At 36.8% G+C, this 14,985-nt stretch overlaps 2 protein-coding genes across 6 annotated transcripts in view; both read right to left on the bottom strand.

Moving 5' to 3' along the window:
- Window positions 1–14,985, bottom strand: part of TTC17 (tetratricopeptide repeat domain 17) — a 126,669-nt gene that overhangs the window by 13,436 nt on the left and 98,248 nt on the right. The gene's annotated exons all lie outside the window — the stretch shown is intronic.
- LOC116476339 (peptidyl-prolyl cis-trans isomerase A-like) lies at window positions 358–5,145 on the bottom strand. Its single transcript, XM_058446929.1, has one exon. The coding sequence runs from the start codon at window positions 3,104–3,106 to the stop codon at window positions 2,612–2,614; it is 495 nt and encodes a 164-aa protein (XP_058302912.1). The 5' UTR covers window positions 3,107–5,145; the 3' UTR covers window positions 358–2,611.

Genomic DNA, 14,985 nt, shown 5'->3' on the forward strand with positions numbered 1-14,985 from the left:
CTATTGATGGGCACCTCACTGTTACCAGTTTTATTGGCTATTATGAATAAAGCTGCTGTAAATATTTTTTTCCAAGTATTTTGTGGTCATATGTTTTCATATCTCTTTGATAAATTTCTAGCAGCAAAATTACTGGGTCATGTATATATAACTCTTTAATAAACTGACAAACTGTTTTCCAAAATAATCATATTATTTTCTACTCCCACTAGCAACATATGAGGGTTCCAGTTGCTCCACATCCTCTCCAATGTTTGCCATTATCAGTCTTTTTCACTGTAGCCCTTCTACAGGGTATGAACTGGTATTTCACTGTGATTTTATTTTTCATTTCTAGATGACTAATACATCGGGTACTTTTAAAATGTAACTACTATACATATATCGTGTTTTGTGAAATGTCTATTCACAAAACTCACCTTTAAAAAATTGTGTTGTCTTTTTAAAAATTACTAAATTGTAGTTCTTTATATATTTTGAACTCAAGTCCATCAGATATATGTATTGTGAATATTTTCTTTAAGTCTGTGTCTATTTTCTTAAGTGTCTGTTGAAGATAAATTTTATTTAAATTTTTTTTAAGCTGGAGTGCAGTGGCACAATCATAGCTCATTACATCCTCAAAGTCCTGGGCTCAAGCAATCCTCCCACCTCAGCCTCCTGTGTAGCTAGGACTACAGGCGTTGCTGGCTAATTTTTAAATTTTTTGTAGAGATGGGGTCTTGCTATGTTGCCCTGGTTGGTCTCGAACTCCTGGCTTCAAGTAATCCTTCTGTCTTGGCCTCCCAAAGTGCTGGGATTGGAGGTGTCAGCCACCATGCCCAGCTGAGAAATTTTAATTAAGTCCAACTTATCAATTTTTTTTTCTTGTATAGTTCATGCTTTCTGAGAAGTCTCTGTCTACACCAAGAACTTAAAGTGAATATCTTATGTTTTGCTCTGGTAGCTTTATTGCTTTAGCTTTACTTTTATGTCTATAATTTATCTCAAGTTGATTTTTCTGGATGATGTGAGGTATGGGTTTTTTCTTCTATATGCATATCCATGCATTCCAGACATACTTATTATAGAGATTTTACTTCCTTCATTCAAATTCTGTGGTGCCCTTTGAGAAAATCATTTTACCATCTATGTAAGGGTTTATTCTTGGCCTCTCTCTTCTATTCCACTGTTCTATTGGTCTATCATTTTGCCAATAACACATGTAATGATTACTTTATTTGCTTCATTTTTAAAGGACATTTGCAGGGTACAGAGGTCTAGGTTGGTGCTGTTTTCTTCCAGCAATTGAAATGTCACTCTGTTGTCTTCTGGTTCCATTGCTCCTGCTGAGAAGTCAGCTGTCAGTCTTGGACATTTGAAAGTGAATTCTTTTCTCTACCTTTTAAGATTCTATTCTCTGTCTTTTGTTTTTGGCAATTTGCTATGATGTTCTAGTAAGGCTTCTCTGTATTTATATCTGTGGATCACACACTTTCTTGAGTCTGTGAAATATTCTATGGAAAATTCTTAGGAAATAAATTCTGAGCCATTACCTCTTCAAACATTGCTCCTGCCTTGTTCTCTCTCCTCTTCTCCTGGGATTCTGTATGTTGGAATTTTTTTTTTTTTTTTGATGTGTCCCACATGTCCTTTATTCCCTTATCTCCCCTCTGCCTCCACAAATTCCTTTATGTCTTTATATATCAGTTTGAATATTTTCTACTAAAAATGATTTTCTTCTTCATCTTCAGTTTGGATATTTTCTAATAACCTGTTTTGACCTATCTTTCATCTTTTCTGCTGTGACTAATCATCTGTTCTACTGTTCTACTTGTTATTGTAGTGAAAACTCATAAAATTTATCTTAGCCATTCTAAGTATACAGTTCAGTAGTATTTAGTATATTCACATCATGTAACCAACCTTCAGAACTTCTTCATCTGGGAAAATTGAAACTCAATATCCATTAAATAACTTTTCACACCTCCTTCCTCCCAGTTGCTGGCAGCAATCATTCTATTTTCTGTCTCTATGAATATGACTACTCTAGATACCTCACATAAGTGGAATCATTCAGTATTTGCCTTTTTGTGACTGGCTTATTTCACTTAACGTAATTCCTGAAGATTCCTCCATGTTGTAGCATGTGTTGGAATTTCCTTCCTTTTTAAGGCTGTATTCATAGTATGTATATCCCATATTTTGTTTATCCATTGATCTGTGGATGGGCACACAGATGGCTTCCACCTCTTGGCTACTGTGAATGGTATGGCTATGAACACGGATGTGCAAATATTTCTTTGGAATCCTGCTTTCAATTCTTTTGGATATATATCCAGGAGTGGAATTGCTGAATCATATAGTAATTCAATGTTTAATTATTTGAGAAACTGTGATACTGTTTTCCATAGTGGCTGCATCATTTTTTGTTAGTTTTTATTTCATAATCATAAACTTAACTCTGCAATCCAGCTATATGTGTAGGGATATAATGAAAATATAGAACTCAAAGAACTGCAGTAAGAGCACAAATATTATAGGATATTGTGAGCAAATGGGGTGGAACGGTGCTCTCCTGAGCTACAAAAGGAAAGGTCTGGTGGTTAAGACAAAACACAAGTCAAATTTATTAGAGCTGTCTGCAGTTGGCAATGGCGATCTTCTTGCTTGTCTTGCCATTCCTGGACCCAAAGCATTCCATGGCTTCCACAATATTCATGCCCTCTTTCACCTTGCCAAAGATCACATGCTTGCCATCCCACCACTTGGCCATGGCAGTGCAGATGAAAAACTGGGAACCATTTGTTTTGGGTCCAGCGTTTGCCACAGACAAGATGCCAAGACCTGTATGCTTCACAATAAAGTTCTTATCATCAAATTTATCCCCGTAGATGGACTTGCCACCAATGCCATTATGGTGTGTGAAGTCATCACCCTGGCATATAAACTGTGGACTAATTCTGTGAAAGCAGGAAACTTTATAACCAAATCCTTTGTCTTTGTTGTTCAGAGTGTGAAAGTTTTCTCCTGTCTTTGGAAATCTGTCTGCAAATAGCCGAAAGGAGATGAGTCCCAAGGGCTTGCTGTTGATGGTGATGTTGAAGGGCACAGTGGGGATGACCATGGCCTAGTGACAGGGGGTGTTGGGGGGCAGCAGTGCCTGCAAAGCCAGCTGCATCATTTTATATTCCCACCAACAGTGCATAGGCATTCCAATTTCTACATCCTTGCCAATGCTTATTAATTTTGTTTTTAATAGTGGCCATCCTAATTGGTATGACGTGGTATCTCGTTGTGGTTTGATTTGCATTTTCCTGATGATTTGTGGTACTGAGCATATTTGCATATGCTTGTTGGCTGTTTGCATATCATCTTTAGAGAAATGACTATTCAAGTTCTTTGTATATTTTTTAATTGGGTTATTTTGTTTTTAATTTGTACAAGTGGTTTATATAATTTGGATATTAACCCTTTATTAGATGTATGACTTGCAAATATTTTCTCCTAGTCTGTAGGCTGTCTTTTCACTCTGTTAATTGTGTCCTCTGATGCCCAGAAACTTTAATATAGTCCAATTTGTCTATTTTTACATTTGTTGCCTGTGCTTTTGGTGTCATAACCAAGAAATACATATATTGTCTTAATGCTTTTTTCCTATGTTTTCTTCCAAGAGTTGTACAGTTTTAGGTCTTATACTTAGGTCTTTGGACCATTTTGAGTTAACTTTTGCATATGATATAAGAGTCTAACTTTATTCTTTTGCATACGAATATACAGTTTTCCTAACACCACTTGTTGAAGAGACCATCTTTTCCCCATTGAATGGTCTTGGCACCCTTGTGGAAAATCATTTGACTATATATATGAGGGTTTATTTTTGGGCTTGCCATTGTCTAATTTGATTTTATACCCATCAATAGAGTTCTTAATGTCAGTTATTGCAATTCTCAGCTCTAGAATAACCATTTGATTCTTTTTACCCCCACAAGTTCCAATTATCTGGCGGGAAATTTCCCTTTTATTTATTTTCTCCCTATCTTCTATTTTCTTGAACACATTATCATTGTTATCTCAAGTCCTGGTCTTAACTCCACTGCCTGAATCATCTGTGGGTATATTTCTAATGTCTGCCCTTTCTCTTGGTTTTCAGTCCCATCTCTTGAATGTCTAGTATAATTTTACTAAAGGCTTGACATTGTTTCTAAGAAGTTGTAGAGGCTCCATATGATGTTATCTTCTAAAGAGAGCATTCATACATTCTTTAGCTTGGCAGGTAGACCATAAACTTAATTCAACAGCTGGACTGAATTTGGGCTGCTATGCCATTGTGTAAAGGCCACAGTTGGCAATGGTGATCTTCTTGCTGGTCTTGCCATTCCTAGACCCAAAGTTCACTTACCCTTAGTTTTGTCCCTTCTTAAAAGGCACAAATCTCCAGACTTTCCAAATGAAATCCCCGGATAGTCACCAAAAGCCTCCTGTCCTCAATGCTGGGTCTTGAACTCTAATACTAGCCTCCTAAAAACGGTTTTTCACAGCTTTCTACTTGGCTTTCTGGTCTCCTGTGTTTTGTAGCTTCAGAATTTGCCAATGTATTGTGAAGGGTACTAGGTTCACATCTCTGTCTTTCCCTTCTCAGCAGGACCTTAGCCCTTCTAGTATCCAATCTTATTTCTCTAGCCTAGCATGACTTCTAAAGGCTGTTGGTTTCTCTGCCCAGATCAGCCTCCTGTATTGTAGCAGATCATTCTCTCTTTTTAAAAAAAAGCTTGTATTTCCATTTTTTTCCTCTTTATCATTCCATTTGACAATTTTCCATAATTTTCTGCTTTCATTTTCTTTTCTGCTGCATCTAGTCCATTTTTCTAAGATTGTTGACCTTCTTCCTTCCTTGTAAAAGCTCCTTAGAAATTAGGTTTAAAATCTCTTTATCTGTAATATAATTTGAAAATACTGTTCCCAGCTTTTCATTTTGTTCATTGTGCTTGTTTGAAATGCAAGTTTTTAAAAAAAATTTAGTTATTCACCTTTTTCCTTAGTGTGTGTGAATTTTGAGTCAATTAGGAAATTTTCCCTACATCCAAGTTACAGAGAAATTCCCATGCGTTTTATCTGTACTTGTAGGAAGTCATTTTGTTACATTTATTTTAATCTCTGATCCATTTAAAACTTATCTTGGTATGTAGTAGAAGGAATGGATGTAATTTTTTTTTGTTTTGAGACGGAGTCTCACTCTATTGCCCAAGCTGGAGTGCAGTGGCACGATCCAGCTCACTGCAACCTCCGCCTCCCAGGTTCAAGCGATTCTTCTGCCCCACCCTCCTGAGTAGCCGGGATTACAGGCGTGCACCACCACGCCCAGCTAACTTTTTTTTTGTATTTTTAGTACAGATTAAGTTTCATCATGTTGGCCAGACTGGTCTCGGACTCCTGACCTCAGGTGATCCACCCGCCTCGGCCTCCCAAAGTGCTAGGATTATAGGCAGGAGACACCACGCCCTGTGGAATAGATATAATTTTATCTTTTCCCCTATTTAGCATCAAAACATACATTTCCTTTCACTGATGAGATGCTGCCTTTACAGTATTCAAAATTGCCATATGCAATTAGTTTTCTATTCTTTCCCATTGGTTTGTGCATTCATGCAGCAATATCAAACTAAATTAATTAAAGGCTTCATGTACGTTTAATGTCTTCTAGGTTAAATCCTCCTCTTCTCCCACTGTTCTTTTTTTCAGTTTCCCTAATTATTCTTGATTGTTTCTTCTTTGAGATAAACTTAAACAATTATTAATAGCTTGCCTGGCACCAGAAAAAAACATGGCATTTTTATTGTTATTGCATTAAAATGACAAACTAACTTAAGAGAATTGACATTGTATGATGCTGAGACTCCACATGCAAGAACATGGTTAAGTCTTTCCATTTGTTCAAGCCTAGTTTTGCATTTTTCAGAAGAGTTTTAAATTTTGGAGTTTAAAAAAAAAATTGCCTAAGGTATTTTCTTTTAAAATTCTCTTACAACTTTGTTTTTTTAATTGTATATATGAAAGCTATTTATTTTTGTATGATAACTGTACTGATTTATGGCTTAATCTGTATTGGTCAATATCCATTTCCACGCTAAGAAATTTAAATCTTTGGAAATTTGTTGAGGCCTTTTTTATGGCTCAGTCATATGTTAAGTGTTCACATATGATAAACGTTCCTTCCTTGTGCATGTAAAAGAATGAATTTTGGGCCAGGCACGGTGGCTCACACCTGTAATCCCAGCACTTTGGGAGGCCGAGGCGGGTGGATCACGAGGTCAGGAGTTCAAGACCAGCCTGGCCAATATGGTGAAACCCTGTCTCTACTAAAACACATAAAAATTAGCTGGGTGTGGTGGCGCATGCCTGTAGTCCCAGCTACTTGGGAGGCTGAGGCAGGAGAATCACTTGAACCTGGGAGGCGGAGGTTGCTGTGAGCCAAGATAGCACCACTGCACTCCAGCCTGGGCAACAGAGTGAGACTCTGTCTCAAAAAAAAAAAAAAAAAAAAAGAATTTTGTCACAGCTGGATGCAGTGCTTATATATGTCAGCTAGGTCCAGTTTGTAATTGTGGTGTTTTTGGTCTGCTATAATAATAACTGCTATCAGTTATTATAATTTTATTCAAATCTACTTTGATTGGGAATATGTCTATTTCTTCTGCCAGTTATGTCAATGTTTACCTTATATATTTTAGACTATGTTCTTAGGTGCACACAGTTTACAGAACATACCTACCTTATGAATTAAATCTATATTACTTTCCTATAGCTACTGTGACAAATTAACACATACTTGGTGGTTTAAAATAATAAAAATGTATTCTTTCACAGCTCTTAAGGCAGGAGGTCCAAAATCAGTATCATTGGGTCAAGGTCAATGTGTCAGCAGGGCTGTGCTCCCTTCAGAGGATCTAGAGAATCTGTTACTTCCCTCTTCTGGTTTCTTTTGGCCACTGGCATTCCTTGGCTTGTGGCTGCATAACTCTGCCTCTATTGTCACACAGCCTTCTCCTCTTTTGGATTAAGTCTCTCTGTCTCCTTCTTTGTAAGAATACATGTGATTGGCTTTAGGACCCAACTGGATAATCCAGGGTAATCGCTCCATCTCCAGATCCTCAATTTTATCTGCAAAGTCCTCTTCTTTCCATACTGTATATGTGTATAGTTTTCACAGGTTCCCGGGATTAGAACGTGGATATCTTTGTGGGGGGGGCACTATTCAGCCTGCCACAGATCCCTTTACTGTTATAAAATATTCCACTTTAACTTCACCAGTGCTTCTTATTATAAAGTTTACTTTTTCTGACAAGGGTATAGTTATATAGCTGGTTTTTTTTTTTTTTTTAATCTAGCCCACATTTAATTCTTAAGTTACACAGTCTTCCTCCATTTAACTACTGATGTACTTGGGTCTATATTTGCCATTGTACTATTTGTGGTCTACTTTTATGTACCTTTATCTTCCTTGACTTCTTTTGGATTAATCAAATGTTCTACATGATTCCATTTTCCTTCTATTAAGTTACATTTTAAAATAATTTTTAGTTGTTAGCCTAGAGCTTAAAACATGCTTTTTAACTTATTAAAGCCAATGCAAATTATTACTTTTACTATTTGGCTGATACCAATTAAGCCTTAGGAGTTTTAAACTCTATCTGCTTCCCTCTCATCATTTACGTTATTGCTACCATAAATTTTAGATATACAGTACATAAAATTGAAACTCCTCAGGGTGTACAATTATTATTTTGTATAGTTACTATTCATTTACATATGCTTCCCAGTGTTCTTCATTCTTTCTTCCAAGTCCATATTTCTATCTGGGATTATTTTCCTGATAAACTTCCTTTAATTTTTCAGTGCAGGCCTACTGGTGCCAAATTCTCTCTGTTTTTGTTTGTTTGAACACATACTTGTCTTGCCTTAATCTTTTAAGAACATTTTGGCTGGTTTAGAATTCTAAGCTTGCAGTTTCCTTAGTCTAGCACTTTAAACATGTTGTTACAATGGCTTCCACTTTCTATCATTTCTGTTTAGAAGCTAACAGTCTCATTGTTGCAACTGTGAAGGCAACTGGTGAATTAACGATGGGCCACATATTCTTTGTCACTACCATCGGGTAGAGGATATTTTCATGCCTGTAATTCTGAGCAGGCCCCAGGACTTGCTTTGAAGGGCAGCATGGATGAAGCAGTGCTGCTTCAGTTTTACGCACAGGCTCTAAGAGGCCTGGCCTGGATGCTTCTGCTTTCACCCTCTTGGAGCCCTCAGCCATCATGTGAAATGGCCCAGGACCCTGCTGGAGAGGGAACTGCAGCTGTGCCCCAGCTAATGCAGCCACCCCAGTTGAGGCCCCAGACATTTGAGCAAAGCCATCTTTGGTGGAGTCCCCCACATGGCTGCAGTTGCACAAGTGACTCCAGGTGAGACCAGAAGAAATGCCCAGCTGAGTCCAGTTCAGACTGTAGAATCTTCAGCAAAGAATAGTTTTGTTTTAAGGTAGTAAATTTTGGGGTGATTTGTTAGGCAGTAAAAGATAACTGAAATAGTATTTGATATTTAAATAGAGCATTGCCATGATAGAAACTTAGGACATGTAGCACTAGTTTGGGGACTGGGTTGTAGACATTTGGTGGAAGAGCAGCAAAGAGACTACTAATGGTGGCTGGAAAACCACTGAGGAAATTGGTATTTCAGGCTGGACAGAAGCCATGTAATCTACTGACAAAACAAGTGAGACTGTATCTTGGAAGACAAAAAAAGGACCTAGTGAAGTTATAGATCTGGCTAAGGTTTCCAGGAAAAATGCTGAAAGTGATAAGCAATTTTTCAAAAAACACCTGTAGAAAGGTATTAAAAGAGAGAAGAACTAAACAAGGAACTGCTCAGTTTCAAGCAGAATTGAGAGGAAAATACTTTCAACCTGGGACTTGCAGGGTTACAAAATAAAACTTTGTCGTTACCAGCTTCTCCAGCAAAAGGTTCTGAAGTTAAAAAAAAAAAAAATCCAGGGTGTTAACAGTATGACTATGGTCTCAGGGTCAAGATAAAATAAAGCACATGCAATACAACCCTGTTACTACTACAGATGCTCCCTGACTTACAATGGGGTTACGTCTTGATAAACCCATCGTAAGCTGAAAATATTAAGTTGAAATGCATGCAGTACACCTAACCTACCATACATCATAGCTTAACCTGTCATTGCTTAAACGTGCTCAGAACACTTACATTATGTTATAGTTGAACAAAATCATTTAACACAAAGCCTATTTTATAATGAAGTGCTGAGTATCTCATGATTTACTGAATACTGTACTGAATGTAAAAAATAGAATGGCTGTATGGGTACTCGAAGTATGGTTGCTACTGAGTGCATACAGCTTTCATACCATCCTAAAGTAAAAGAATTCTAAGTTGAACCATCATAAGTTGATGACCACCTGTACTTCAGAAAGATTTAAGCCAGTGCCCAGCTGATGCTCTCAGTTAGACAAAAGGCATCTAAGACTCTAAAGGGTATCATCCCTGATTCACATTCAAAGTACATAGAGGACTTCTTGAAGAAATTTGTGGGTGTGGCTTCTCTCTGGTGGAGTGAGTGGTTTATAATTTGAAAGTCCACAAAGCTTTTTAAAGAAGTTGTGCCAGTGTGGATAACTGTGCCAGTTGGGACAGAGCCTAGAAGCAGGCTGAGAAAGCTATTCAGCTACAAAAACAGGACATTTCTCATGGAAAAGGAAAGACAGCTCAAAGAAAAAAGTCAAAAACTGAGAAACAGAACAGGGAGCCAACGTCAGAGAACCAAAATAGACTAATCAAATGTTCCCCACCCCTGGAATTGGGGGAATTGGTGACATGTAGCCAGATGGATTTCACAACTTCCATGGGATTGCTACATGCCTTCAATTTCCTCTCTTGTAAATTTAGTCAATTGATGTGACATCGTATCCTTGCCATAATAATGTACGTTGTATGTGCAGGGGTGGATAAGACCAACAACTTTTTTTTAATTCATAGGTTTACAGATGAAGAGAAGCTGTATCTCAGGAGCCTCTTCCATACACAGGAATCCTCTCTTATCTGAGGGGAATATGTTCCAAGACCCCCAGTGTATGCCTGAAACTGTGGATAGTACCGAACCTTATACAAACTATTATTTTTTCCTATATACATCCCTATGATAAAGTTTAATTTATAAATTAGACACAGTAAGAGATTAATAATAAAACAGAACAATTAAAATAATATACTGTAATAGAAGTTGTATGGATGTGATCTACATCTTCGTCTACCTCAAAATGTCTTATTATACTGTACTCATCTATTTTTGAACCTCAGTTTACTGTGGGTAACTGAAAACTGTGGAAAGTGAAACCACAGTTGAGGGGGAACTACTGTACACAAGTAGACTCTGAGCCTGATGCCATAATTGGATGGGACTGTGGGGTTCTTGGGGTGGGTGTCATTTTGCATGTAGGAGGAATTTAAGCAATTTGAGCCAGTAGGAAAACTCAGGCAAATGAGAGATGCCCTAAAATTCTATCTGCCCTTCTCTTCACCCATGTCTTATCAAGAAGTGAAGTCCTATCTGTTTCCTTGAATCTCAGCTGGCTTTGTGATGACTGGCTCTGACCAACAAGAATGCAGTTGAAATGATGCTGTACGAGTTTCTAGGCTTTGAGAAGCCAAGCAGATTCTGTTTTTTACCCTTCTGAAGCCCTGATCCATCACGTGCTTATTACTGTGCCAGAGAGACCATGTGGAGCTGGAGAGACCAGATGGACTTGCAGGGATCACATGCTACCTAAGAGACCATGTAGAGATGGAGCCTGGACAGCTCCCACTCTTCCAGGCTTCCCCAGAGGCACCAAACATGAGAGTCAACAGCTCTTGGGTGTGTAGCTCCAGCAACATAAGTGACTTCAGGTGAGATCAGCAGAAGAAGTGCCTGGCTGAGCCCAGCCCAGATAGCAGAATTACAAATAAATAAATGGCTGTTAAGTTCTGTAATGGTAAACAGCCATTTGTTTGTTTGTAACAACAGGTAACTGATACAGAAATTATATTTTTCTTCCTGGCTCTTAAGCTTTTAATTTTCCTAGCTGTGCTTTTCATTGCACCTATTCTGCTTGGGGTCTGCTGAGCTTCTAGAATCTGTAGGCTACCTTTCATCCATTTTGGAACATTCTAGCCCATTTCTTCAAATATCACTTCTGCCCGATTCTGTTACTTCTCTATCTCCCAGACCCTAATTATATGTATGTTAGATCTTTGGAGTTTTTCCATCACGTTTCTTATGCTCTTATCAATCTCCACACTCCCTTATTTTCTCTGTGGTTCTGTCTGTATATTTTTCTAGTTCACCAATTCTGGGCTGTGCTCTGTTCAATCTGTTATTAAACCCATTCAATGAGTTTTCATTACTGTATTTTTAAGTTCTAGAATGCTTATCTGATTTTTAAAGTAGTTTTTAGTTCTCTGGTGAAAAGGTACTTTTTTCATCTACTTTCTTCATCTTTTCCCTTATTTTTGTGGATATATTAATTGTAGTTATCTTAAAGTCCTTGTCGAGTATAGTATCTCTATTATCTGTAAATCTACTCCTATTGTCTGCACTTTGCCTTATTATCAACCATACATTCTTGCTTCTTTGCATATCTAGTTTTTTTTTTTTTTCTAAAAATTGTATTCTGGTCTTTCTGTATAAAAGAACCACAGTGGCTCCAGATATTATACTTCATCAGGGCAGTTTTTCCCTTCATTCTGTTCAAATAAGTCGGAAAACTGATCAACTCATTCCTGCCTGATAATGAGTTAGGTTGGGGCATAGAGTTTGGCAAGACTCAATCTGTCTGGGTCATTCCTGCTCCTCTGCTGTGGCACTCCGGGAATTCTGATTAGGAACTAACCTAGACCTAATGCTAGATAAGGAACTAATCTAGACCTAATCAGAATCCCCAGAGTGCCACAACTGAGGAACAGAAATGACCTCAGGTGTCTAGTAGGTAGGTGTTTGTCTCCTCAGCCCAAAAGACTTTTTCCTGTTAGAGATCCCCAGCTCACTTCAGTCTCCCATCCGAGTAGTATCAAGATGAAAATCTTGAGGGGAAAAAGCCATATGCTTATGGCTGGCTCTGTCACCCAGCATCTCCTTATTTCCTAAGCAGTGCAAGATGGAGAGATTTCACTCTACCTTTCCTAAGTTTTGAGCCTAATCCCCCAGACTCCTGTGTGGTCTTAGTTCTAATCAAAATGCTCCTTGTAAAAAAACTGGTCACGTCTTTGATTTTCAATTTGTTAATTCCACCTTGAACAACTGCTAAAAGCTTTACTATTTTCTCTTCTTCCTCAGTAATGGCTTTCTCCCTAGGCTAAGGCCAGTTCTTAGCTCATACCCTGAACCAACAAGCGCTGGGGGCATAGGCAGGGAGACACAGCTGGCAATCACCAGCTCACTTTGGAAAGGTTCTTCTGTCACTAGCAATCTAGTTCTTTCATATCTTGTTGCTTGCCTAGTTTTGTTATAGCTTTAAAAACATGATTTTAGAAGTTTATCTGGTTCATTCACGTTATTGTAATGCACTGACCTGCCTTGACCTACTACATCCTAACTGGAATATTACTTTTACATGTGTATTAACTTTTAATGTTATTTGACTAAATTCTTGTATTCTTTGTAGTTGCTTTTCCATGGATTCTTTTGGGTTTTCCAGACATATGATTTTATTAGATACAGTAGGCAGTCTGAATACCTTTGTCTATATTAATACATTCACACTCATGTTGAGTAGTAGTAGAGTGGACATTCTTGTCTGGTTCTTGACTTCAGTGGAAAAGCATTTAGAAGGCACCTAGTAAGGTCCTGGCTTTTCTGCTAAGTGATGTGTGTGTGTGTGTGTGTGTGTGTGTGTGTGTGTGTGTGTGTGTGTGTTGTGTGTGTGTGTGTGTGTGTGTGTGTGTGTGTGTGTGTGTGTGTGTTATTGTGCTAAGAAAAGTATCAATTCTTAGAGGTCTTAACCTAAGTTGGTATTGAATATATCCAATGTTTGCACAAGTCTGGATATGATTATATGATTTTTCCCCTCTATCAATATGAAGGATGATATTAATGGTTTCCAAATAGTAAATCAATTCAGTATTCCTAGAATAGCCTTTTAGTCATGATGTATTTTTCAAAATATGCTGTTAGATTATGTTTGCTACTATTTTATCACTTTTGAATTGTTAACAAGAGAAATAGGTTAGTAGTTTTATTTTTTCATGCCAATTTTTTCAGATTCGGGGAACAATGATATGTTTTCTTTGTAAAATACATTTTCTTTTTTTGATACTCTGAAATATAGCAGCATTGGAAATTTTTGGTCTTAACGGTTTGTAAAAGTCCTCTGTGAAGTCATCTGGGCCTAGTGTGCTTTTTGGTTGGAGTTAACTATTTTTTCCATTTCTTCTATGGCACTCTTTCTGATTTAGATGCTGTTTCTACTGAGAAATAATATTTTTTAGAAAACTACAATGCAGCATTTTTTCTGCATTGTAATTTTCTAAAAAATATTATTTCACCTAAGTTTCCAAACGTATTTGAATAAATTATATGTTTTGGTCAAAGTAGTCTGATTCTCTAAACTTCCTATTTTTATGGTCATGTCCCCCTGCCTTTTGAATTTTATTTTGGCAATCTCCTTTTCCTTTATTAGGTTAGCTAATGACGTATCTATTTTATTGATATATACCTCAAACTCAACTTTTGGATTCACTGTTTCTACTGATTTTCTGTATAGTTAATGCATTTTTTTCTTTGTTAATTCTTTTGCTTTTAGTTTGGTTTATTTTTTCATCCTGGTTTTGGGTGTTTAATTTATATCTTTTCTTCTTATTTTTCATTTTTACTGATACAGTACTTAATGCTATGAAAATTTCTCTGAAAATTGTTTTAGTCTGTTCTACAGACTGTTATTTTGTTTTCATGTATCTTCAAGAAATTCTAAATTTTTTATTTTCCCTTTGACTCAGTAGCTGTTTAAATGACATGTTTTAGAATTTCCAGGTGGGAGGGCTTTTATATTGTTATTTATTATTATTATTATTATTTTGCATTCTCGCCAGAAAATGCTACTTCTATTTTCTTCCTTGGAATTTGTTCACTGCTCTGATATAATTTTCACGAATGAATATTCTATGTTCAAATGATGAAAAGCTGTATTTTCTATTATCAAAGTTCAGAGTTTGATATATCTAATAAGATCTACCTTACTGATTATGCTATTTAGGTCTTTTATATCCTTATTTTTTGTCTGGTATTATGTGGTATATTTTAATCTGTTTCTCTGAATCTCCCTTAGTCTCTGCTTTATGACATTTGTTTCTGAGTTACTGGATACATAAATACTAATAATTATTACAAATTTATTGTAAACTGTAGTCTTTAGCATTTTAAAGTATATTTCTTTGTCATGTCAAGCCTTTTGATCTAAGTCTTTCCTTGTTAGGTATGGAGATCATAAACTTTGCTCTCTTATTTGTATTTGCCTTGTATGCTTTATCCATTCTTTTATTTTTACCTTAAATCTTGTTAAATTTTATTTGGATATTTCTTGAATACAGCACAATGTTTGGCTATGCTTTGTTAAACAATTTGAAAATCTTGTTCTTTTAATAGTTAAGGTAAGAACATTTGCAATTATGGATATAATTGTTTGTCCTTGGTCCCTTGAATCCATCTGTTTAATATGTGTACATGTGTATCCTTTTACTATATTGTCTATCTTATTTGCATACTGTCTCTTTTCAGGTTATCTTTTGGTATTTAGGAAGGCTTGTATTGTATCTATACAGTAAGGCCTTTATATAATACCATTACTCTCCCTTCCTTCATACTTTTTTTGGGCTATATTCTCTTGGTCCCCTACTACGAACAGTATGGAAATTACCTGATAACCTTTTCTTACATTTCTACCTTTCCTCCCCACC

This window comes from Hylobates moloch, unplaced genomic scaffold (genome assembly GCF_009828535.3).
Source record: "Hylobates moloch isolate HMO894 unplaced genomic scaffold, HMol_V3 SCAFFOLD_11, whole genome shotgun sequence".
In the NCBI taxonomy this organism is placed as follows: Eukaryota; Metazoa; Chordata; class Mammalia; order Primates; family Hylobatidae; genus Hylobates; species Hylobates moloch.